Source organism: Carlito syrichta, unplaced genomic scaffold, assembly GCF_000164805.1.
Source record: "Carlito syrichta isolate Samal-C Ts95f unplaced genomic scaffold, Tarsius_syrichta-2.0.1 Scaffold308767, whole genome shotgun sequence".
NCBI classification, from domain to species: domain Eukaryota; kingdom Metazoa; phylum Chordata; class Mammalia; order Primates; family Tarsiidae; genus Carlito; species Carlito syrichta.
In genome coordinates this window covers 569,497-596,760 of record NW_007252863.1, presented here as the reverse complement: position 1 = coordinate 596,760, position 27,264 = coordinate 569,497, and the positions used below count along the sequence as shown (strand labels likewise).

Genomic DNA, 27,264 nt, shown 5'->3' with positions numbered 1-27,264 from the left:
TAAAATGGATTTATCCTGTTTATCTGAAACTTTATATCCTTTGGCCAGCATCTCTTCTTTTCCCTTCCTGCCCCTCTATATCCCTTCTTCCCTTCTTTCCCTTTCTCTGGTGACCACCATTCTACTCTCTATATCTGTGAGTTCAACTTTTTAAGATTCTACATACAAATGATATCTTGCAGAATTTTTCCTTTGTTTTTTGTCTCATTTCATTAACATAATGTTCTCCAGGTTCATCCTGTTTGCTGCAAATGACAGAATTTCCGTCTTTTATAAGACTATATAGTATGCTACTGTATATACTTACCATGTTTCTTTATCCATTCCACCATTTGCCATTACCTTTTCAAGTTAAAAATATACTTACCCCATAACCCAGCAGCTCTTCTCCTGGGTATACCTCCAGGAGAAAAGTATGGATGTGGTAGCAAAGAAACATATAAAAAGGCTCATAGCAAAATTATTCACAAAAAACCCAAATTCAAACCAAACCAATCCAAATGTTTATGAACAGTAGAATTGAAATTTATGTGTGTGTGTATATATTACCTGCATGTATGTGTGTCTGTATATGTATGTGTATATATATTTATATTCATACACAGTGGAATTCTATATAGAAATGAAAAGGAATGTATTACAACTATTGGTAATAAAATGGATTGATCTTACAAATATAATATTGAAAGAACCAAGACTCAAAATGCCCACTTATGGTTTCATTTATATACATGTTATAAGTAGACAAAACTAAACTGTATTGTTAAAACTCATGAGAGTGGTTACTTCTGGAACATAAGGTAATGCCTGGGAAGGTGTGCATAGGGAGGGATTCTTGGGATGCTGGCTAAGTTCTGTTTCTTGTCTTGATTTGTAGTAACTCTGGTGCTTTCTCTGTGATAATTAATTTCATGGAACTTTTACAGATTTGTGTACTTTTCTGTACTTGTATATTCCTGCCCAGTAAATAGAGATTTGAAAATAAAACATAAACATATAGATATACAAAAGAAAGCAACATTTTCTTGCAGTCACCTATCGAAAGAGAACTATCAACAATTTTGTGTGTTTTATTTTATTTAGTACATTGCAAACCATTATTCCATTGTACCAAAATTATGGTAATGATTAACTTATCTTTTTGTATATCTCTCTGTTTTGTTTGTTTTATTCCCATAAATATAATTAAATGTTTTTGCTAAATTTTTCTGTGGGTCAGTTTTTCTCCAGAAAGCATCTAATAATGTATACCTATATTAGTGATGTTTGAGAATAATCATTTCATTGTGGTTTATCAATATTATTATTTATTTGCTACTTTGATGTCTCAACTAAAGTTTTAAGAAATAATTTTGTTTTTATTTGCACAAAATAATAACTGAAGTGTGTATTTAACAAATAAAGGCTATAAATTGACAAGAAAAATAAATAAATAGAGATTTAAAAAATGAACCATTAAAAAAGGTTTTAAAAATAACTGAATAATGATTGAAGTCACTTTTTGGTTAAATTTGCTAGTTTGTATTATTATGGTACCTGTTAATCTTTTCTTATACATTTTTAAGAGGGGGTAGTTGGAAAGTATATGATATGAGTATATATGATCAAATATAAATAGTGCCTTTATAAGATTAACCTTTCAATAATAAGTTACCTGTCTGTGTTAAGGCTCAGGTACTATTAGACCTTAATTTCTAGATTGTTAAGGCAAATTCTGAGAATCAGGCTATCATATTCTCATTTAGTTAAGTTTAAAGAGAAGAATTAGGGAACCTTTTTCTAAGGTCATTTCTAGTTGCTAATTTAAAACAGTTCTCTGGAATAGTCAAATTCATGCTATCTTCTATGTTTTTAACTTCTAATAAACTTTTTTTTAACAGGTGGAGAGAGAACCTGTGGAGTACATGAACTTATCTGTATTAGAAAAGGTAAGTCATTGTTCTGCATGGATATTTAAATACTAAATGAAGATTTAATAGTATAAAATTTTAGTAGGATGGCAGATAATTTGGGTTTATAAAGCAAAACATTTAATGAATATGAATATTTATTATTTGTATTATGGAGTTAAGCATTCATAAAGTACATACTGCTTATTATTTGGTTATTGAGAGTTGCTGCTTTATATTTAGTTTTGATGGGCTGATAAAGCCTGGTTTCTAGCATATTGGTTATTAGACATGGTGAAGAGGCAAAGAATGGAGGGTTTGATTTTTGTTCCCTTTCAGAATCTGGAATCTGAGTGCATGCTGATCTCCCATTGACTTCTGTTCTATTACTGTACCCCATCAGAGAGATGTGAGGAGTTGGTTGAGATTCAAATCGGGAACTTATCCAAAGACCACAACATCCTTTGACACCAACAACTGTCTATGCTTCCTTAGAAGGAGCCACCTGACAACTGGGTGGTTCAACAAAGGTGGCCCCAGGAAAGGTAATTCAGTTACTAGGCGGGAGGCAAGGAATCAGGTGTTCTGTAGATTTGGAGGAATCAGGAAAACTTTGGGAGTCCCCACAACTCCTTATAAGTAATCACAAATCTGTAAAATGGTATGGAGGAAGGAAAAGATATACCTGGGGAGGTCAGTGGAAGAAATCTTCATATGTTTACTACTCTTATTTCCTTTTAAACGTGGAGCCTTTTCTTTTTGTTGCATCTCTCTTGAAAACTCACTTGGCCCTCCTGACTCTTGCCAACTAGCAGCACTCCTCTCCCTAATGTTTCACTCTAAGAAAGTTTGGAGCAGTGTCAGTATTTTTGATACCTGGGTATGATTAGCCTGCCAGGGAAATTTCTGCATATTTTCAGTAAGTCTTTAACAGCTTTGAAGAACCTCAGCTTCTTTAGAATTGAAAAAAAAAATTAATCCTTCTTAAGTGAATTTACGTGACTCTTGTTGACATGATCATATTAGTTTATCTATGAGTCACTGCCTGCAGTTGCTGTTCATTTTAATAGTCTATTTCCTTTATTAAAGTATAGCTTATCTGTATACCTTTCCTCTGGTGCCACACACACAAAAAAAATTGAATGCAGTTCCCTGAAACCTCAAATTTAGGATTGTGATTCTCACCCTGTAACCGTTGTTGATTTGTGCTTATCTAAAATTAGAATAAATCTATACATTTTTTCTTCCTCTACACAGACATTTTTTAGTCTTCTGTTATATATATTAATCCAGAATTACTAAAAATGTTTTTAATGATTTTGTCCTACTGAATAATTTGATGGGACAGCCAAAGACACCGTATAGATTGGTTAGAATCAAATGCTATTAAATCTGTAGTCAGGTGAGGAGAAAATAAAATTAAGAATAGGGACAGTTACAAGGAAGAAAACTAAAATGTGTAGAGAGCCTTTTGTGGCTACAAAAGGAGTAAAAAGCTACAATGGAGAAAATAGTATAGATAAGGATAGATGATGATCCAAATAATATCTTTTTATTATGACTTTTTTTGGCTGTCCTTTATTGCTATCTCCATTCCTATCCAAGCAGTTCACAGAGTATGCCTTGCCAAGATTTCTGTATATTTGTCCAGCTTTTTTACTTCCTTCCATTTTTCTATATAATTTTAATTCTATGAATAAAAATTTAAAAAAATTATTAACACCATAGCCATGTCATGGAAAAGTATCTGAATCTCTCTTTATCTATGTATCCTTTCAGCATTCAGTGTAGTGTCCTATTCTAATAGATGTTCCATAGGTTTTTGAATATTTTCAAAATTAATGCTCAGAGTCAAAGCTTTTGCATTTTAAGCTGTACTTAGCTGGACTAAGCTGGACTACATAGGGTAGATCATGTGAATGTTATGTAAAGTAGAATAATTGTAATTAGTATCAGTGATTCTAATAAAATGACATCTCTGACATTACACTCAATTTCTTTTTACCAGTTTGGCTATTCTTTGCTATCTTTTTTGCTGACTTCTCTCCCCTGTTAGGCCTCTGAATACCAGGGTTTGGTCCTAGGCTTACTTATTTTTTCCTCCATTTGATTTTATACAGTTCTGTTGTTTTAAATGTCACGTACATTTATAGATCAAGCTCTGGACTGTTTTTGAGCTCTCTGCTCTTTTATCAGACTATTTACTTGATATTTCTATCTGGATTTGTTAGAATAACAACTTGACATTTCTAAAATGCAATTCTTGATTTTCTCAAATGCTCCTATACCTTTCTCAGTTTCTTCTATCTCAGTTAATAAATAGCATGTTCTATCTAGTTGCTCAAGTCCTAACTTAAGACTCATTTTATATTTCTCTTATTCTTATTGCCCACATTTAATTTATTAGTAAGTTCTGTCAATTTTACCTATAAAATATATTTTGAATGTATTCTCTTTTTTCCATCCTGTTGTCATTAGAGTTTGAGTCAGTTTTTTTGTTTTTTTTTTTTAACCTAGATCACTGTAATAGTTTTCTAGCTGGTTTTCCTACTTCCATTCTTACCTCCTTTGAGTAAGTATTAGAGATTTTTAAAAATGTAAATTAGGCCGTATCACTTTGCTGGTTGAAATTCTTCTGTGAATTCTCATTATAGCTGGAATAGAATCACAGTGTCTTACTCTGATCTTCAAAGCCCCATTATAGCATCAAGTCAGTATCCAAAATGTCATATAACTGTCTTCAGCCCAAAAGTCTCATTATCTAAATAATTTACATTATGTATGAGTGAGATTCTGGGTATGATCCCTCCTGGTTCACAATTTCTATCTATCTGTGGACTTGTGAAACTAGAAAACAAGTTACCCACTCCCAAAATACAATGGTGGGATGGCATAGAGTAATAGTTATAAGCATTCCTGTTGCAAAAGTGAGGAAATGAAAGAAAGGAGTCACTGTTCCCAAGCTACTTTAAACTTCAACTGGGCTAAATTTAAAGACCTGGGAATAATACTCTGGGGCTCTTGGCCCCAAGGCCTGAGGCTCTACCCTCTGGATTTAAGCCTCTGCCCTTGGAGTCCCTCTTCCTTTTTATGAAAGGTACGTGTTTGCATCTGAGTAATTCATCAGCTTGTTTTCTGCTTGTGGATTTTTGGTAGTCTGACAGCCTTCCTTCATCTCGTTCTCTCTTGTCCTCTTCAGTCCAAGGCGACAGTGTTTCTGAAGTGTAACATTCTCAAAAACCTTGTATTACCCATATGTTACAGAGATCTATTCCATTAGACCAGAGGCTCCTCCACAGGTCTTCCCTAGATAATCCTATCTCTGCTTTTGACTTCTGCTGAAATTGCTGAGGGAATCCATGTCACATATCTAATCTCTTCAAAGAGCCCTCTGTGTCACTGAATACTATGACCCTTTTCATTTTGAGGCACTAGCAAAATTTTGTCCAACCACACTCTTGACTTTCTCTCCAGACTGTGTTTCTTGACAGTGAATCTTCTATAATAATTGTAGCATCATTTACAATTGGGATAGACTGATTTTCCAAGACATCAAGTCCTAGTTCCTTTTCGCTTAAAAGTTTTTCTCTTCAATTTATCATTCTCTCATATTTTACTATAAGCAGCATGAGGTGACTAGGCTGCGCCACTAATACTTTGCTTGGAAATCTCAGTTAAATATCCAGGTTCATTGTTTAAAAGTTCTGCTTTCCATATAACCATAGAACACAATTCAGTGAAGTTTTCTGCCTCTTTCTTACAAGGATCCCTTGCCTCCAGTTTATAGTAGCACATTCCTCATTTCCTTCCGAGCCTTCACTAGCAGCATCTTTAACATCCACATTTCTACCGATGGTCTGTTAAGATGATTTAGGTATTATAGATTTATTTATGAAGATTTATGTATTATAGATTTATTTATGTAGATTTAAGATGATATGTTTTCTTCACCATATTCCTGTTTCTTTCTTGTTCTCTACTGGCAGAGTCGCTAACATCCATATTTCTACTGAAAGTCTGTTAAAGGATATTTAGGCTTTTTCTATTATGTTCCTCAAAATTCTTCAAGCTTTAACCCATTATCCAATTCTAAAACTCCTTCCACATTTCAAGGTATTTGTTACAGCAGCACTCCACTTTGAGGTACCAATTATCATAATATTACTAGCTTAAAACAACATATTTGTTTTCTTATAGTTCTGGGAGACAGAAGTCTGAAGTCAGTTTCACTGCTGAAGTCTAGCCTTTTTTTTTTTTGGAGGCTTCATGGGGAGAATCTGTTTCCTTATTCTTCTTCTTATTATTATTTTTGAGTTGGAGTCTCACTCTATCGCCCAGGCTGGAGTTCCGTGACCACTCCAGCGTCGCCCTGCTGGGCTCTGGCGATCTTTCCACCTCAGCCTTCCAAGTAGCTGGAACTACAGGTGAGCTACCACTCCCAACTAATTTTTGATTTATTAGAGACAAGGTAGAGACAAGGTCTTGCCAAGTTGCCCGGACTGGTCTCGAACCCGCGGGCTCAGGCAATCCGCTTGCCTCAGCCTCCCAAGCTGCTGGGATTACAGGCTGAGCCACCAAACCTGGCCTCCTTATCTTTTTTATCTTTTAGAGGCCACCTTCATTCCCTAGCCTCTAATTCTCTTCTCTATTTTCAAACGTATCTCCAACCTGTGATTCTGTTGTTCTGTCTCCTTCTTCCATTGCTCTGTTTGCCTGCCTCTCTCTTCCAGGGATCCTATGGCCACATCAGGCCCATAATCCACGTTAATCGTTCCATCTCAAAATTCTTAACATAACCAAATCTGTAAAGTCCCCTTTGCCATTTAATTCTGGGATTAGGATCTACAGACCTTTCAGGGGCCGTTATTCAGCCTACCACACTTGCATTATCTGACCCCTCTCTATTTTATCCTCCTCATTTTATATATACTCCCTCTTACCCACTATGATTCAGCCACATTGGCTTTCTTTCTGTTTATTAATTGTACTTCATTTAATGACTTCTCACATGGCAGTAAATGTTCTACCAGTTAAGACAGATTACTTTTTTTATGACCTGATCTTAGAGGGAGGCACATGGTAGCACTTTTGCCATACTATGTTAGTATTAAGTAGTTACAAATCTGGTTAGTTTCAAAGGAAAGGGATATAAGCCCTACTTCTCCACGGGAGTTATGTCAAAGAATTTGCAGACATGTTTTTCAAAAAAGCAATATCTTATATGCTCATATTAGAAAAGAAGTGAGTGAAAATTTGTGAGATAAGCATTCAATGCAAGAAGTTAGAGCCATCTCATAAACTCAGAGAAACTAGAAGGAGGGAGGAATAAAAATAGCAAAAAATTAATGAAATCGAAAACAGAAATAAAGAGGACCAATAGAGCCAAAATGCAGTGCTTTGAAAAGACATAAAATAGATCTCTAGTATGATTAATTTAGAAAAAAAGAAGCCATATCTAAAGAATATTAGACCTATGAAAGGGAATGGAATTACAATTCTAAGCAAGATTTTTTAAATTCTAAAAATATTAATGACTTCTTGGCAGTAAATTTGAAATCAAACATGAAATGAACAATGTTAGAGAAAAATATAATTTATACTTGAATTAATCATTAATTACTCTCCAGCCTTCAAAGAACAAAAGGACCTAATCTTATAAAACCTGTTCCAGAAACTGAAAGAAATGAAACGTTACCTCAAATTACCTCATGAGACTACAATATATTGATAACAAACTAGACTATTACAGTATAAGAGAGGGAAATACATGCTAATCCTACTTGGAAATATAAATGTAAGAATTAGCAAATAAATTCAGCAATATTTTAAGATAAAAACATATGACAGGACGTAAGTTTATCCCAAAAATATTGGATGTGTATCTGTTGATATAGTTTCCCATGTTAATCATATGAACACCTCAATAGAAGCAGGAAAAGCATTTGAAAATGTTTATTATTCATTTATCGTAAAGTTTTTGGCAAACTAAGTATATAAAAAAATTTCACCTAATAAAGGATAACTGTCAAAAATACATAAACTAAATACTTGCTGCATGAATGCAGCTGTTCAGCATCATATTGGAGATTAGCTAGTCTTGTAAGCTAACACAAAGAAATGAAAAATGTAAGGTTAAAAATGGAGAGGTAATGCTAATATTATTTACAGGTAATTTAAATTATCTGCATAGGAAATCTAAGTGACTCTAAACAAATCAAGAGAATAAGAGAGCTTAGTATATTTGATCAATACAAGATCAATATATAAAGTATGTATAAAATATATAGTGGGCAGCAAACAAAATGCAATAAAATATCTTTTTTACAGTGTTGTCAGATATGTACTATATCCAGGAACAAATTGAACAAAAGATGTGTATTGCGTTTATGGATAAAATTTAAAAAGCTTTATATACAGACATAAAAAAATGAGGATAAATAATATTTTAGGGTAGAAGTATGTGATATGCTTAAGTTGACAGTACTCCCCCAATTAATCTATAAATTCAATGTAATTCTAATCTAAATGCAACAGCATTTTAGGGAATGGACAAGTTAATTTTTCAGTGTATATGGCAGAGCAAACAGCCAAGAAGAGTTAAGATGGTTTTGGAGTAAAATAACATGGTAGGATTTTGTATTAGTTAGGATATTCATTTAATTGTTTTATCAGAACCAAGTGACGAAACAAGAAAATTTACTTCTCTCTTATGTAAAAGTCCGAGTTGATAGGCAGTATGGTGTTAGATGACTCTACTTGGCAAGTTCCTTCTATCCAGTTCTGACATTTCTTAGGATGTTGGCTTTGGCATATTTGAAATTACCATATCTACATTCCAGCCCCCCAGAAAAGGAAAAACTTGTAAGCAGCTTTTTAAGGATGCAATCCAGAAGGTGCAAATATATCATTTCTACTTACATGTAGTTGGCCAGAATTTAGTTACAAGGCCATAACTAGCTGCAAAGGAAGTTGAGAATTGTTATGTCAGGTGGCTAAATCTCAGGGGTTGATTCTATAACTAAAAGGAAGAGAGAGAGTGTGGTTATTGGAGACAATTAGCTATCTCTGCTTTAGGAATTTGCCCTGCTATTATCTAGAACTTGTTGTAAAGTTACAGTAATTAAGATGGTATGGAATTGGCCCAGATACAGATAGATAGTTTAGTAAACAAAATAGAGAACAGAAACAGACACTCATATACATGGAAGCTTAATTTACTAAAAGATGATGTTACAATTCAGTAGAGTGTGGGTAGATTACACGTTAAGTTATTTAGGAAAAATAGGTTATTCATATGGAAAAAATCAAAGTAGATTTGTGTACCATGCTATAAATATGAACTAAGGTAAATTCTAGTTACATTTTCTTAAAAAGCTTTAGGAGGATATTTGGTATACTATATTATTTCAGTGTGGGCTACAACGTTTTCAAGTTAGAAAATGTACAACAGTGGAGGAAGAGATTGATAGATTTTTACCATTACAATAAGAGATGCAAGTAGAGTAAAAAAGACAAAGTAGGAGATGTTATTTGCAATACATGTAGTAAAGGCAAGTTGGGGTCCACCTTATCTCAAACCATATATAAAAATGAATGCAAAGTAGATTAAAGACTTAAATCTTCAAGGACCTGAACCTGTAAAACTACTAGAAGAAAACAAAGGGGAAACACTCTATGACATTAGTCTGGGCAGTGATTTTTTTGGATATGAATCCCAAAGCACAGGCAAACAAAACAAAAATAGACCAATGAGATTACATTAAAATAAATAGCTAATGCATAATCAAGGAAATAATCAAGAGAATAAAGAGACAACCTATGGAATGGGAAAAAAATATTTGTAAACCATACATCTGATAAGGGGTTAATGTCCAAAATATATAAGGAGTCAATTCAGTAAGAAGAAAACAAATAACCTGATTAACAATGGGTAAAGGATCTGAATAGATATTTCTCAGAAGATATACAAATGGCCAACAAGTGTATGAAAAATGCTCAAAATCACGAATCATGAGAGAAAAGTAACTTAAAACCACAATAAGATATCCTCTCACACCTGTTTTTTTTTGGAGGGGGGAGAAACGAGGACCACTTCAGCAATTTAAGGCCACCTATACTATCATGCTGCTGTGCTCCCCCAACTTCAAACCAGCTACAGCACATCCCATCCCTTTCCTGCCTTTTCAGCCTTCAGTCAGAGAAAGCCCTTTGTGTTTTGTTTTTTTAAATTTATTTTAAAGATGTTGGGTACAATTCAGGGTTAAGTATGCAAATGTTCATTTTGTGGGTACTCTTGTTGATGAGGTGTGCCCTCCCACTGGCAGATTTCCCACTACTGCCAGTCCTTTTCTTATAGTATTATGATAATTGTTCATGGTCTGCTTATGAGTGAGAACATGTGATACTCAGTTCCTTGTTTTTGTGATAGATCACTCAGTATTATAGACTCTAAGTCCATCCAAGTTGCTGTGAAGTTCATAATTTTGTCCTTCTTTATGGCTTCATAATATTCCATCATATATATGTACATTTTTAAAAATCCAGTCCCTTTTTGATGGGCAGCACAGTTGGTTTCATGTTTTTGCTATTTGGAACAATGCTGCAATAAACATTCGTATGCAGGTATCTTTTTCATAGAGTGATTTGAGTTCCTCAAGGTATGTTCCCAATAGGGGGATTGCAGGGTTGTATGGAAGTTCTTTTAGGAATCACCACACTGTTTTCCAAAGAGGTTGTATTAGTGTACACTCCCACCAACAGTGTAGAAGTGTTCCTTTTCCCCCCACATCCTCTCCAGCATCTGTTGCTTTTTGAGTTATTGATGGTGGCCATCCTGACTGGAGTTAGGTGTTATCTCAGTGTGGTTTTAATTTGCATTTCTTTGATGACTAGTGAAGCTGAGCATTTTTTCATCTATCTGTTGGCTGCTCATATGTCTTCTTTTGAGAAGTGTCTATTCATATCTTTTGCCTACTTTGTAATGGGACTGTTTATTTTTTTCCTTTCAGCACATTTGAGTTCCTTGTATATCCTAGATGTTAGACCTTTGTCAGATATACAGTTGGCAAATATTTTTTCTAAGTCTCTGAGCTGTGTCCCCACTCTCTCAATGGTTTCCTTGGCTTTGCAGAAGCTTTTCAGTTTGATAAAGTCCCACTTGTCTATCTTATCTCTTATGGCATGGGCACTTGGGGTTTTAATCAAGAATTGGTTGCCAGTTCCAATTTCCATAAAGGGTGTCTCCTGCATTTTCTAAGGTTCTTATAGTTTGAGGTTTTACATTTAGGTCTTTGATCCATTTAGAGTTGATTTTTGTGCATGGTGATAGATAGGGGTCTTGTTTTAATCTTCTGCATATGGTCAGCCAGTTTTCCCAACACCATCTACTGAATAGATTCTCCTCTCACTAGTGGTTGATGGTGGAGGCTTTGTCAAAGATGAGTTGATTGACAAATTGAGATTTTGCTTCCTGAATCTCTATCCTGTTTCATTGGTCTGTATGCCTGTTCTTGTACCAATACCAGGCTGTTTTGGTTATTGTAGCTGTATAATAGAGTTTACAGTCTGGGAGTGTGATGCTTCCCGCTTTGTTTCTTTGCTGAGGATTTTTTTGGCTCTTTGTGGTCACTTATTTTTCCATATGAATTCCTGTATTGTCGTTTCCATGTCTGAGAAGAATGCTGCTGGTAATTTAATGGGTATTGCGTTAAATCTGTAGATTGCCTTGGGTAGAATGGACATCTTACCAATGTTGATTCTTCCAATCCATGAACATGAAATATTTTTCCATTTGTGTAATCTTTGATTTCTTTGAGCAGTGCTTTGTAGTTTTTGTTGTAAAGGTCTTTGACTTCTCTAGTTGGGAAAATGCCAAGGTATTTCATTTTTTTGTGACTATTATGAATGGGATTGTGCTTTTTATTTGGTTTCTGTTTGTTTATTGTTGATGTATAGAAATGTGACTGTCTTTTGCACATTTATTTTGTACTGAGACTTTGCTAAAGTCCTTTAACAGTACACAGGGGTTTTTTAACATATTCTCTTGGATTTTTGAAGTATAAAATCACGTCATCTGCAAAGATGGTTAACTTGACTTCCTCTTTTCCTGTTTGGATACCCTGATCTCCTTCTCTTGTCTGGTTGCTCTAGCTAGGATTTCCAAAACTATGTTGAAAAGGAGGATTGAAAGTGGACATTCTTGTCTTGTTCCAGTTTTCAGGAGAAATGGTTCCAATTTCTGTCTATTTAGCAATATGCTGATTGTGGGTTTCTCATAGATGGCTATTACTATCTTGATGTATGTTTCATCTATGCATAGATATTTGAAGGTTTTTATCAAGACGGGGTGATGGATTTTATCAAAAGCTTTTTCTGCATCTAATGATATAATAATGTGGGGTTTTTTTGTACATCTGTTGATATATTTAATTACCTTTATGGTCTTGTGAATGTTGAACCAGCCTTGCATCCTGGGGATGAAGCCTACTTGGTTGTGGTGGATGTTTTCTGAGATGTGTTGTTGGATCTGGTTTGCTAGGATCCTGTGTATTTTAGCATCTATGTTCTTCAAGGGTATCGGCCTATAGTTCTCTTTCTTTGTTGGATCTTAACCTAGTTTGTGTATCAATGTGATGTTAGCTTCATAAAATGATTTGGGGAAAGTTTCATCTTTCTCAGTTGGCTGGAATACTTTCAGTAGGATTGGTATCAGTTCTTCCTTGTATGTTTTGTGGAATTCTGCTGGCAAGCCATCAGGTCCAGGGCTTTTTTTGGTAGATATTTTTCTTATGACATAGTCAATTTCCTGGCTTGTTATTGATCTATTTAGTATCTTGATTTTTTCTTGTTTCAACGTGGGGAGGTTGTGTGATGTCAGAAAGTACTTCATTTCCTTTAAGTTTTCAGGTTTGTTTCCATACAAGAGTACATAGTAGTCTCTGATAATCTTTTGTATTTCTTTGAGGTAAATTGTGACTTGATGTTTTGCATTTCTGATTTTGTTTATTTGCACTTTTTTTTGACCAGTCTAGCTAGGGGTCCATCAGTCTTGTTTATCCTTTCAAAGAACCAGCTTTTTGTGTTATTGATATTTTGTATTATATTTTTTTCTTCTATGTCTCAAATTTGGGCTTTTGTTTTGGTGCTCTGGATTCTTCTTCTGAAGTTAGGGTTTTGGTGGTCTTCTGTTTCCAACTTCTTTAGGTGATTTGTAGGCTGTTAACATGATTTTCCCATTTTCTTCATATGTGTTCATAGAGATATGAATTCTCCTCCTAGTACTGTTTTCATGGCATCCCAGAGATTTTGGTAAGATATTTCTTCATTTTTGTTTCCAGGTATCTTTTAATCTCTGTTTTGATTTCCATGTTGACCCAGGAGTTGTTTAGCATCATGCTTTTTAGTGTTCATGTCTTTGTGGGTTTTGGGGAACTTTGTTGGTGCTGGTATTTATTTTTATTCTACTGTGGTCCGAGAAGGTGCATGGCAGCATTTCAATCTTATGGAATTTGTTTATGCTTGATTTGTGGCCAAGGATATGGTTGATCTTAGAGTACATTTCATGTGGTGATGAGTAGAATGTATATTCTGTGATTTTTGGATGGAGTGTTCTATAGGTATCAATTAAGTCCATTTGGTGAAGCATCACACTGAGGTTCTGGATCTCCTTGTTAATTTTTTTTATCTTGATGATATGTCTAGGATTGTGAGTGGGGTGTTTAAGTCCCCAGCTGTGATAGTGTTAGAGTCAATATCTTTTTTAAGTTTACCTAGAAGCTGCTTTATGAAAGTTGGTGCTCCTATGTTGGGTACATATGTGTTTAAGATGGATATTTCTTGTTGATGGATTGAACCTTTTATCATTATATAGTGACCTTCCATATCTTTTAAAATTTTTTGATAGCTTAAAGGATATTTTGTCTTATATTAAGATTGTGACTCCTGCTCTCTTTTGTGTTCCGTTTGCCTGAAATTTTGTTTCCCATCCTCTTACTTTGAGTCAGTGAGTGTCCTTTCTGGTGAGATGAGTCTCTTGGAGACAAATATATTGTTGCCTCATGATATTTTATCCATTTTAACATTCTGTGCCTTTTTAGTGGTGTATTTAGTCCATTCATATTCAGGCAAATTATTGAGATATGAGAGTTTATCCCTGTCATGAAGTTCGTATGTTATTTGTTGTTGTTGCATCTGTTTGTTGTCTTTCTTTTGATTTTTGGGTTGATTCATATGTGTTTTCAGTCTTTTTCCTGCTTTCTTGGGACAGGCATTATCATTCTTTTTTTCCTTTCTTCTGTGTTTAATACTTTCTTAAGTGTTTCTTGTATAGCTGGTCTGGAGGCACAGTAAGCTCTTAGGGATTGAATGTCTGGGAAAGATTTTAATTCTCCATCACTGATGAATCTTAGCTTAGCTCTAAGGTCTCCTATCCTGAAGTGTTTCTGTAGATAAGACTGCTGATATTCTAATTGGTCTTCCCCCAGTAGGTAGTCTGACCTTTCTTTCTTGCTGCCTTTAGGATTTTTTAATTTTATACCTACTTTGTGTAGGTGAATTACTGTGTGTCTAGGAGTTGATCTTTTCATTTGTTGTCTTGCAGGGGTCCTCTGAATCTTCTGTGTTTGAATGGTCGCATCTCTGATGAGTTGAGTGAAGTTTTCTTGGATAATTTCATGGAATATGTGTTCCAGGGTGGTCTCTGTCTCTCTGTCTGCCACAGGGATTCTAGTTAATCTTAGGATCAGCCTCTGGAAATATTCGCTCATCTCCTGGAGGTTTTGTTCTGACTTTTTAAGCTTCTTTTCTGTGTTTTTAATAATTTGAGTTAGTTCCATATTTTGGTCCTCAAGCTCTGAGATTCTTTCTTCTGCTCGGTTGATTCTTCTTTCCATGCTTATCAGTTTATTTATTCCGTTTACTGTATTCTTTATTGTTGTTATCTCAGTTATCAACTTCTTCATTCTTTTGTCTTGTCTTTCCTCATTTCTGTTTATTCTCTTTATTAATATCTTGGTATCTGGGCTTGTGGTTTAAGACCAGTCATTCTGGGACTCTTCACTGTTTGCATTCTGAAGGCTTTATTCTCAATGGTTGACCTCCCAGGGGTTTGTGTGAGACCCATAGTCTCCCTTTGGTTTTTCTTCATTTGTGTAGATTTTCCTCCCCATTTTTTTAACTTGTTCTTTAATTCTGTTGTTTTGGGGTCGGGGGTAGCATTTACTTCTGTTTGCTCAATCTGCTATTCTTCCTTATGTAGTTACTCTGGCTTTGTTCAATTCTGAAGCTGGACTGGGGATGGTGGGCTTTACTTTTTGCAGTTTTGAGATTTAATTGAGTAGGGAGCAGTGATTCAGAAACTACCTGCAGATCCCAGTATCTGCTGACAAGTGTGTCGGCTCCCTGGAGCCCACTTCCCACCACCTTATAATCTGTTCATGCAGTGGGAGTATATGTTTGCCCTCTGAAAGTAAAATGAGATAAGAAAAAGGAAAAGAATGGAAAAAGGAAGGAGGAAGGTGAGAGGAAGGTGAGAGGAAGGTGGAGAGAGAAGAAGAAGAAGAAGAAGAGGAGGAGGAGGAGGAGGAGGAGGAGGAAAAACAGACAGACAGGTATACCAACCAACAAATGAATAGAGACACAAAGACAAAGGATTAAAAAAACAAAGCAAAACAGACAATCATACAAACACACAAACCAACAAAAACCCCCTACTGATATATTCTCCCTAAAAAATACCCATACACAAACAGGAAATCTTAAAAAAAAAAAATTAAAGTAACAGAAACAAAGCAAGTATGAAAATGTAATCAAAAACAGAAAGAAGAGAAAAAAACTAAAACAGCAAACAAGCAAAAACCAAAAAATGAAACTCACTCTGAGGTCATTCCTGTAACTCCAACTGCCTTTCAGCTCTGGTCTCTAGCTCCTTCCCTCTGCTCTCAGTGTAGTCTGATAGGGTTTTTCTCAGCATGGGTCAGGTGCCCCATGGACTTATGGGAGGAGGGTGGATTAGATCTGGACTCACCCAGCTTGCTGCTGCTGCTCTCAAGTCTCCCAGTTAGATCTGGCATGTCTGTGCCTGTTCCAGCATGGGAGAAGGGTGTCTGTCTCTCTGAGTTTGATGAAATAACCTCTAGATCCCAGGTTGGGGGCTGCGTGAAGCTGGGTGGGGCAATGCAAGTCTCTGCATTGTTCTGGGACAGAGAAAATGGCGCCGGTTGGCGTTTCCTCACTGTTGGTGGGGCGTCTTTCCAGCATTTCCACAACTTGCTCTCTCCACAGACCTGGAACTTGTGCTGCTCTGCTACAGAGCAGGTGATGGTGTGGACTGGGCACCAGGTGATGAAGATCAGTTGTTTTCTGCTGCCTCTTCTCAGAAGAGCCCCAAGTACAGCAGATGATCCTGTGCACTGGGGGATCCAGTCTTAGGGCAGCGGAGGGTTGTAGTCACCTCTGGAGGAGAGCCCTGGGTACATGAATCCAGGTCTCCCCTCAGACAGACTTTCACTCACCCACTGGCACATACCCACTCTTGTCTTTATGGATACTTGCTTTTACAGAGACTCTCACAGTCCTACCTGCTCCCTTGCCATCTTGCTAGAAAATCCCTCACACCTGTTAAAATGACTATTATCAAAAAGACAAAAGATAAGTGTTAGAGGAGTTACGGAGAAAAAATAACCTTTGCATACTGTTGGTGGAAATGTAAATTAGTACAGCCATTATGAAAAACAGTATGGAAGTTCTTCAGAAAATCATAAATAGAACTACCATATGATCTCACAATCCCACTACTGGATATATATAAAGAAAATGAAAGTATGTCAAGGAAATGTCTGCACTTTCATGTTCATTGCAGCATTATTCACAGTAGCCAAGATATGGAATCAACCTAGGTGACTATCAATGAATGAATGAATAAAGAAAATGTGGTATATATACACAGTGGTATACTATTCAGTTTTTTAAAGGAAATCTTGTCATTTGCAACATGGGTGAACTTGGCAAATATAATATTAAATGAAACCAGGCACAGAGAGATTAATGCCACATGATCTCACTTATATGTGGAATCTAAAGAAGTTGAACTTATAGAAGTAGAGTTAGAATGTTGGTTACTAGGGACTGGGGTGAGGTTGGGGAACAAATTGGTCAAAGGATACAAAATTGTAGTTAGATAGGATGAATAAGTTCAAGAGATCTGTTGTATAGCATGGTTATTATAGTTAATAACAATGTGTTATATTCTTGATAATAGCTAAGACAGTAGACTTCAAGAATTCTTATCACACACAATAAGCAGGTGAATTCATGTATACCTTGAGCTTGATTTAGCCATTTTGCAAAAGGTGGCATACTATATATATTGTTTTGTATCTTGCTTTTTAAAAAAACATAACCATATATTCTATAGTTGACTTCATATCATTAGGTAGAGAGAGCCTCTTATTTTTTATTCTGTCTGCATTGTACTCTAATATGTGAACATACCATAATTTATGTAGTTTCCTACCAATGAAAATTGCTTTGCTTTCAAATTTTTGCAATTAAAATAATGTCCCTTGGCCAGATGCAGTGTCTTATGCCTATAATCTCAGCACTTTAGGAGGCTAAGGTGGGAGTATTGCTTGAGCCTAAGAGTTCAAGACCTGCCTGGGCAACAGAGTGAGACCTTGTCTATACAATATAAATATAAATATATAGTCCTACCTATTCTGAAGGCTGGGGCAGGAGGATCGCTTGAGACCAGGAGTTTGGGACTGAAGTAAGCCATGATTCTCCACTGCATTCCAGCCTGAGTGACAGAGGAGACCGTGTCTCTAATAATAATAAATAATGCCACATTGAATACCTTTGTCATGAATAATTGCTTATTAGTGCAAGACTGTTTTCAGGTAGATTCTGAAAAATGGGATTGCTGGGTTAAAGGACAATTCTTACATAAGGTATTAGAAATTACAAAAACCTTTCTTTATACATTGTGCCATTTTACATTCCTATCAAAAATATGTGAACTGACAGTATATCTTAAACTTTTGGATTTTTTTGTGTTAGTCTGTGTTAAAATTTGTAGTTCAGTGTCATTCAGATTTTCATTTCTCTTAAATGAAGTTGAATATCTCTGTAATACAAATGTTGTTTGGTATGATTTGAAGGATATTGGAAGAACTCGCTTCTTTTGAAATGTCACCCTCATGAGTGTTCCATGATTTCTTATGTCCTGCCATGTTATAATTAGCTTGTGTCTTTAGATATTCATTTCAAACTCCGTTACCTGGGAAGAGAAGGTGGGGAGTCATTGCTTGGTTCTCCAGCTGTCTTATGTAATTTATCAGATTATTCCACTTTCACTATGGAAAACAGGAGATTATGGAGCTGAAGGCATGCTACCTAGGACAATATGGTGTCTGTGCACAAGGGGTTGGGTAGGTGGGTGAAAAGCAATGTAATACTATCTAGGACAATGTCCAGAATGGGCAGATCGTAAATGTGAAGGACAAGCTGTAAGACACTGAAGACAAAATGCATCTGTTTTATAGTTTTGCTGTGAGTTGCTTGGCATTATTTCTGTACATTTTTTCCCAAGTGTAAAGGAGACCTGAGACTCCTGATTACTCTTCTTACTTTTTGGCTTGGGGTGAATAAAGGAGGCCAAAATATGAAAAGAAAGGCCATATTAGTAATGTGATCTTATTGGTTGTTGTGATATTGGAATCTTTACATCCTTTTCTCAATAATCTGTAAGACCCTAGAATGCAGGCAGGGGGCTGGATATTCATATTTTCTCTCTCTCTCTCTCTGAATTTTCTTTTTCTTTCTTTTCCTCTCCTTTCTTTCTTTCCATCAGTTTCTACTGCCACTTTTTTGTGATTTCTGCCCTCTAGTAACCTTTACTCTTTTGTGTAAGAGGTGTTAGGGGTTTGTGGGTTTCATTGTAATGTAAAAGATAACAGTGGTAGGCAGGGAGCCAGTTTTAGCGGTTCACTGCCAACATAGCTAGCCATTTCCTTGTGTAGTTGATGGAAACCAAAAGCCAATAGAGTGCCTGAGGGTTATGAAGTAGGGGATAAAATTCTCATGCTACCTTTGTTTTGTATTTCTCTATGTTCTTGTATATTCACTTAGCAAGTGGTTAGGTGCCAGGTACTGTTCTAGGTACTGGGGATATTGTGATGAATAGGACAATATACTTGCTGTCATGTAGCTTGTGTTGTTGGGGCTGATGGACAATAAACACACAGATAAAATAATTCTAGATTGCTGTAAGTTCTGTGATGACAATAGAAAAGGAAGAAGAGGAGGAGGAGGGGGTGGAGAAGAAAGAAGAAGATATGTATGTGTGAGAAGGAGACAGACACACCAATAGATGGATGGTCTTCAAACAGAATAGTCAGATACAGCTTCTTTGAGTAAAAGCATTTTGTTTTTTATTATAAAGATGAGAGGTACAATTCAGGGTTAGGTATACAAACGTTGATATGTAGGTACCCTTATTTATGAGGAATGTACCTCCCTCCCCTAGCAGTTTCCCTTATCTGCCAGTCCCACCCCCCCAACAGTTTCCCACTACTGCCAATTGCTTTCTTATAGTATTATAATTGTTCAAGGTCCATATATGAGTGAGAACTATGGTACTTTGTTCTTTGTTTCTGTGATAGATCACTGAGTATGATCAACGCCAAACCCATCCAAGTTGTTGTTAAGTTCATATGTTTGTCCTTCTTTATGGCTGCATAATATTCCATTGTGTATATGTACCATTTTTTAAAATCCAGTACAGCTTCAATGGGCAGCATAGTTGGGTCCATGTTTTTGCTATTGTGAATGAGCTGCAACAAACATACGTGTGCAGATCTCTTCTTTTGTAGAATGATTTGAGTTCCTCCGGGTATATTCCCAATAAGGGAATTGCTGGGTCATATGGAAGGTCAATTTCAGTTCTTTCAGTAACCACCACACTGTCTTTCAAAGAGGTTGTACTAGTTTGCATTCTCACCAGCAGTGTAGAAGTGTTCTTTTCTCTCCGCATCCTTGCCGGCATCTGTTGTTTGTTTTATTAATGATAACCATTCCTACTGGGGTTAGGTGGTATCTCTGTATGGTTTTGATTTGCATTTCTCTGATGATGAGTGAGACTGAGCACCTTTTCATGTGTCTGTTGGCTGCCCATATATCTTCTTTTGAGAAGTGTCTATTCATATCTTTTGCCCACTTTTTAATGGGGCTATTTGTTTTTTCCTTTTGGCACATTTGAGTTCCTTGTAGATCCTAGATGCTAGGCCTTTGTCAGATATACAGTTGGCAAATATTTTTTCCCATTCTGTGGGCTGTCTCCCTGCTCTCTTGGTGATTTATTTTGCTTTGCAGAAGCACATCAGTCTAATTAGGTCCCGCTTGTCTATCTTATTTCTTAAGGTATGGGCTTAGGGTTCTGAATGGGAATTGGTTGCCAATTCCAATTTCCATAAGGGTGTCCCCTGCATTTTCTAAGATTCTTATAGTTTGAGGTTTTACGTTTAGATCTTTGATCCATTTAGAGTTAAATTTTGTGTTTGGTGATAGGTAGGGGTTCTGTTTCTTTCTTCTGCATGTGATCAGTCAGTTTTCCCAGCACCATTTACTGAATAGGTTCTCCTCTCTCCAGTGGTGGTTGTTGGAGGCTTTGTCAAAGATGAGTTGGCTGAGAAATTGATGCTTTGCTTCTGGAATTTGTTCTGTTCCATTCTGTATGCCTGTTCTTGTACCAGTACCAGTCTGTTTTGATTACTGTAGCCGTATAGTAAAGTTTCAAGTCTGAAAGTATAATAGCTCCTGCTTTGTTTCTTTTGCTAAGGATTGTTTTGACTATTCATAGTCATTTATGTTTCCATATGAATTTCTGTATTGTCATTTCCAGGTCTGAGAATAATGATGTTGATAACTTAATGGGTATTGCATTGAATCTGTAGATTACCTTTGTTAGGATAGACATCTTAACAACGTTGATTCTTCCTATCCATGAGCATGGACTACTTTTCCATTTGTTTGTGTCTTCTTGGATTTCTTTGAATAGTGTTTGTAGTTCTCATTGTAAAGAGTTCTCTGGTTAGGAAGATGCTGAGATATTTCTCTTTTTTTTTTTGCGGCTATTGTGAATGGGATTGTGCTTTTAATTTGGGTCTCTGCCTTCTTGTTATTGGTGTATAGGAATGCAGCTGTCCTTTGCATATTTATTTTGTACCCCGAGACTTTGCCAAGGTCCTATATCAGTACAAGCAGGTTTTTGACAGATTCTCTTGGATTTTCAAGGTATAGGATCATATCATCAGCAACGAGGGATAACTTGACTTCCTCTTTCCTTGTTTGGATACCCTGGATTTCCTTCTCTTGTCTAATTACCTGAGCTAGAACTTCCAACACAATGTTGAACAAGAGAGGTGAGAGTGGCAGCCTTGTCTTGTTCTAGTTTTTAGGGGAAATGTTTGCCATTTCTGTCCATTTAGCAATATGTTAGCTGTGTGTTTATCATAGATGACACTTACTATTTTGAGGTGTGTTCCTTCTATACCTAGGTGTTTGAGGGTTTTTAATCAAGAAGGGATGCTGGATTTTATTAAAAGCTTTTTCTGCATCTAATGATATAATCATGTGGTTCTTGTTTTTACATCTGTTGATAGTATTTTATTACATTTATGGTCTCGTGAATGTTGAACCAGCCCTGCATCCTCAGGATGAAGCCTACTTGGTCATGGTGGGTGAAATTTTTAGATGTGTTTTTGGATCCAATTTGCTAGAATCTTGTTGAGGATTTTTGCATCTATGTTCATAAGGGATATTGGCCCGTAGTTCTCTTTTTTTTGTTGGATATTTACCCGGTTTGGATATCAGTGTGATGTTCGCTTCGTAAAATGATTTGGGGAGAATTCCATCTTTCACAGTTGCCTGGAATACTTTAAAAAGGATTGGTAGCAGTTCTTCCTTATATGTTTTATAGAATTCTGCTGAAAAGTCATCTGGTTCGGGCCTTTTTTTAGTACGTAGTTTTCATATGACAAAGTCAATTTCCTGGGTTATTATTGGTATATTCAGTGTCTCAGTGTCTGCTTTTTCAACCTGTGTAGGTTGTGCGATGTCAGAAAGTCTTCCATTTCATTTAGGTTATCAAGTTTGTTTCCATATAGATATACATAGTAATCTCTGATAATCTTTTGTGTTTCTTCCTGGTCAGTTGTTATTTGATCTTTTGTATTTCTGATTGTGTTCAATTGGGCTTTTTCTTGGTCATTCTGGCTAGGGGTTCATCAATCTTGTTAATTCTTTCAAAGAACAATTTCTTGTTTTGCTGATGTTTTCTAAGATATTTTTGTCTTCTAGCTCATATTTGGGCTCTTATTTTGGTGATTTGGATTCTTCTGTTAATGTTGGGGTTTTGGTGGTCTTCTGATTACATCTCCCTTAGGTGATTTGTTAGTCTCTCCACTTGTGATCTTTTCATTTTCTTGATGTGTGTTTGTAGAGATATAAATTCTTTTCTTAGCACAGCTTTCATGGCTTCCCAGAGGTTTTGGTAAGATGTTTCTTCATTTTCATTTGTTTCCAGGAATCTTTTAATTTCTGCTTTGATTTCAGTGTTGATCCAGTAGTTGTTCAGCATCATGCTGTTTAGTGTCCATGTCTTTGTAGGCTTTGGGGTCATGTTGTTAGTGTTGGGATTTATTTCTATTCCACTGTGGCCTGAGGGTGTGCATGGCCAGATTTCAACATATGGAATTTGTTTATGCTTGATTTATGGTCAAGAATGTGATCGATCTTCAAGTACGTTCCATGTGGTGATGAGTAGAATGTATATTCTGTGGTTGTTGGGTGGAATAATCTGTAGGTATAAATTAAGTCCATTTGGTCTGGTGTCAAGTTTAGGTTCTGAATCTCCTTGTTGATTTTTTGCCTCGATGACCTGTCTAGAGCTGTTAGTGGGGTATCAAGTCCTCTGTTGTAATATTGTTAGAGTCGATATATATTTTAGGTTTACTTAGTAGTTGCTTTATAAATGCTGGTTCTCCTGCATTGGGTGCATATATATTTAGGATGGATATTTCTTGTTGATGAATTGAACCTTTTATCATTATGTAGTGTCCTTTTGCATCTTTTTAACTTTTTGATAGCTTAAAGGTGTTTTGTCTGATATTAAGTTTGCAACTCCTTTCTTCTTTTGTGAACTGTTTGCCTGGAAACTCGTTTTCCATCCTTTAACTTTGAGTCTGTGTGTGTCCCTTGCAGTGAGGTGAGTCTCCTGGATGCAACAAATTATTGGGTCATGGTTTCTTATCCAGTTTGCCATTCTATGTCTTTTCAGTGGTGCATTTAGTCCATTCATACAGGCTGATTATTGAAATGTGATTGTTTACCGCTGGCATGAGGTTCTTTAAAGTTTTTCTTTGTTTGCTTGTTTTCTTTTGGCTTTGGGATTAATGTATGTGTGTGTTTTCAAGTTTCTTGTTGTGCTGTATTCTCTTTTGATTCTGTACTCTGCTGTTCTCTTGGGAAGTGTGTGGTCATTCCTTTTTTTTCTTTCTTCTGTGCTGAATACCTTTTTAAGTGTCTCCTGTAGAGCTAGTCTTGAAGCTGCATAATCTCTTAGGGATTGGTTGCCTGGGAAGGATTTTAATTCTCCATCACTGATGAAGCTGAGCTTGGCTGGATAGGAAATTCTTGGTTGAAATTGTTTATCTTCGAGGACTCTGAATATAGGGCTCCAGTCCCTTCTTGCTTGTAGTGTTTCTGCCGATATGTCTGCTGCTATTCTGATTGGTTTTCCCCGGTAGGTAGTCTGACCTTTCTCTCTTGCTTCCTTTAGGATTTTTTCTTTTTTTCCTACTTTGTGTAGGCAAATTATTATGTGTCTAGGGGTTGGTCTTCTCATTTGATGTCTTGTGGGGGTTCTCTGTATCTCTTGATTTTGACTGGTCACATCTCTGGTGATATGGGGAAAGTTTTCTTGGATTGCCTCCTGGAATACTTGCTCCAAGTTTCTCTCCATTTCCCTTTCTTCTTCTGGGATACCAATCAGGGATAGGTTTGGCCTCTTGATATAATTGCACATCACTTGTAGGCTTTGTTCTTTCTTTCTGAGTCTTTGTTCTATATTTTTTTATAGATCGGGTTAATTCCATGTTCTGATCTTCAAGTTTTGAGATTCTTTCTTCAGCTAGATTAATTCTGCTTTCCATGCTTGTCATCTTGCTATTTATTTCCTGGATGAAATTTTTTATTGCCAAAATCTCTGTTACAAGTTCTTTCAGTGTTGCATCTTATTTTTCTTGAGTCTTATTCACTCTTTCCTTCCATTCTCTAATCCCTGTTGTATTCTGGGGCCAGTCTTTGGTGACTTCCATTATTTGGGCACTAAGGTCTGATTTTTCAGTTTTGTCTGTGTACACTTGAAATTGCCTGAGGTCTTGCTTTGGTTTTTCCTCATTCGTGACAGATCTCTTGTTTTTCTCTCTAGTTCTGTTATTCAGTGTCAGTGGGGGAGGCTTTCCCTTCTGATGTTTGCTCAGTCCTATATTCTTCCCTGATTTGGGCTCTGAATTTGTTCTATTTTGAAATAGGACAGTGGATGGGAGGCCTTGCTGTCTCTTGTAGTTTTTAAAATTCAAATAAAGTAGGGGATGGGACACTGGGATTCAGATACTACTTGCAAATTAAAATTGTGTTATGTGTTCCCTGAGACCCACTCCCCACCACCTCTCTAAATGATGAATCAAAGCAGAAACAAATGCAAAAAACAATTGAATACACACACAGAGATATACACACACACCCCAAAACAAACTGGAATAACAACAAAGTGAAACAAAACAAACAACAACAACAAAAACCAAGAAAACTAAACACAGACACACACACACACAGATATACACACACACCCCAAAACAAACTGGAATAACAACAAAGTGAAACAAAACAAACAACAACAAAAACCAAGAAAACTAAACACAGACACACACACACACACACACACACACACACACACACACACACTCTCACACATATACATATGCCTAGCATACAGTGAATAGAGAAGAAAGAAAGACTGGTGGAAAAGAAAAAAAAAAGGAGTTCAGGTCGAACCCTCACACATATATTGACACACACCTTAAACTATAAAAATGAAAATAAAAAACCCAGAAAAACAATATAACAAAAACAAACCAATAGCAACAACTAAATTAACAGATGAACACTCAATCATTCACATATACACATAAATAGCAATGACAAATAAAAGAAGAAACAGAAAGAAAAAGAAAAGAAAAAATATTGGAGGGGGGATCAGATCAAACCCTCACATAGACATTCATGCACAAAGGAGAAATATTTAAAAAATAGATGAACTAAGAAAAAGTCAAAAATTTTTAAAAATTTTTTTAAAAAATTGAAAATTAAAAAAACCCAAAAAACCCTACCCTCTTGTGGCAGGTTCTAATTTTTCCTCTAATCAGATCTCTCCTGCAGAACCACCTCTTTCACTCTCTCCTCAGTGTCTGAAGCAGGGAATGAGGGGGGGCAGTGGAGGTGGGTGGGTCTGCAGTCCTCCCCTCCCACTCTTGTATGGTCAGGGAGATGTCCTCCAATGAGAAAGTATGGGATTGTCTCTTCTCCAGTATGGGAGGGGGAGGGGGCGGGGGGGGGTTTCCCCAGCCAGACCTAGCCTGGAATGCAGTTCTCCTATCCATTGTGACTGATGTCCAGGCTCTGCCTGGGTTTGTCCTTCTCAATCATGGCCCCGCTGTGTGGGTCTGAAGTTCAGAGGATTGCTGGGTCAGCCCCAGACTCACTACTGATCTCTTTGGAATTCTTCCTCTTCCTTTTCTGACCACACCCTTTGTCCCACACACTTTGTCCTGCGGTTGGATCAGGGTAAGGGCTGGTACACCTGGAACTCAGCACTTGTCAGGTCCCTCTGAAGTTTGTGTTTTCAGGATATTCCCTTGAGTCACGATCAATCCCTGAGTAGTTGATTCACCAGTCATAGAGATCGGGTCTGTTGCTCCGTGGTGAGCAAGTGGGAGCACGTTCCTTCCCTACCTTCAGGATGGTGTTGGGGTTCTTCTCTTGTCTTCTTCTCTGGGACTTTGCCTCTGGACTCCCTCCACACCCCCTGCTGTCAGTGCCCTGCCAGGTGTTGAATTGGTGAGACAAAGCCAGGAGTTGGCAGTCTCTCTCCTGCTGCACGGGTGAGAGAGAGCCTGGGGCAGTATTTTTTCCCCTCTCCTTTTGTCCCTTTTAATAAAAAATAATGGCACTTGGCTTCTGCAACCTGGGAAGAGCCAGGGACAAAGCAGAAAGGCTGCAGCTTCAGCCGTTGCACCAGGGACCTGGCCACTTGCTCACGAGCCCCTACTTAGTTGTCTCTCCCAGCATTTTCTTCTTGGGATGATTTGTTGATTAAAAAAATAAGAAGAAGAAAAGAAAAAGAAAATGGTGCTCGGCTTCTGCATCCCAGGAATCACTAGGGGCCAAGCTCAACAGCTGTGGCACCAGCCATTGCACCAGGAGAGCCCTGGCCACCAGCTCCCTAGACCTCACTCAGTCAGCCACTCACATGCCCACTCACTCACCAGCACGTACACAAAAATTTTCCATACACTCACTCACGGGGACTCGTATAGTCCTACTGGCTTGGCTGCCGTCTTCCCAACCTCTCTAGTAGATAGCATTTAGCCTGATAACTGTATGGTGAGAAGGAACCAGAATATAATGATCAGAGAAAGGTCATAATTAGAGAACAGGAAAATGCAAGTGCCCTGAGGGAACAAGTGTTTGTATGTTCAAGGAGCTGAAGGAAGTATGACTGCAGAAGTAAATAGTGGGCAATTTCACAAAATGAGGTAGGAGAGGTAGGTGGTGTCCAGATCATATGGATTTAAAGGTCATGATAAGGGGTTTGTATTTTATTCTAAGCACAATAGGATGCTAAAAGAGGGTTATAAGTAGGGGAGTGATGTGATTTTCTGGTAAGGTTTGATCTGTAAGAAGTTATAAGTGGAAGTAAGGAGACTAGTTAGGAAGCTGTTGAAATAGTCTAGGTGACAAATGTTGGTGTTTGGGTTACTCTGTGTTAGTTGTGGAAAAGTTGAGAAATGCTTGAATTTAGAATTTATTTTGTAGGCAGAATTGACAAAACTTTAAAAAACTTGAAGATGAATTAATGTTGGAATGGGAGCAAGCAAAAGAGAGGAAGACTGTTAGGTTTTGGCTAATAACTTTTGAATGGTGGTCCTGTTAAATGAAATGGGGAAAACTGAGGGGGAAGCTGGTGTGGCCAGGGTAATGGTGCACAGGAATCAGGTATTCTGTTTTAGACAAGTTAAGTTTGAGTTGCTTATCAAACATT

At 36.9% G+C, this 27,264-nt stretch overlaps 1 protein-coding gene across 4 annotated transcripts in view; it reads left to right on the top strand.

Annotated features, from left to right (window-relative positions):
• The first annotated feature begins 1,880 nt into the window (after window positions 1-1,880).
• Window positions 1,881-27,264, top strand: part of SYT14 (synaptotagmin 14) — a 248,816-nt gene continuing 223,432 nt past the window's right edge. For 2 of the 4 annotated variants that reach the window (XM_008065674.1, XM_008065673.2), the window contains exon 1: window positions 1,885-1,928. Coding sequence is in view for 1 of the 4 variants with exons in the window: in XM_021716342.1 (XP_021572017.1) it covers window positions 1,905-1,928; window positions 2,293-2,434 (166 nt within the window). In the remaining 3 variants the exon portion in view is untranslated. Of the gene's footprint in view, window positions 1,929-2,228; window positions 2,435-27,264 lie in introns of all 4 variants that reach the window. The other 2 variants (XM_008065675.1, XM_021716342.1) reach the window with 2 other exon arrangements.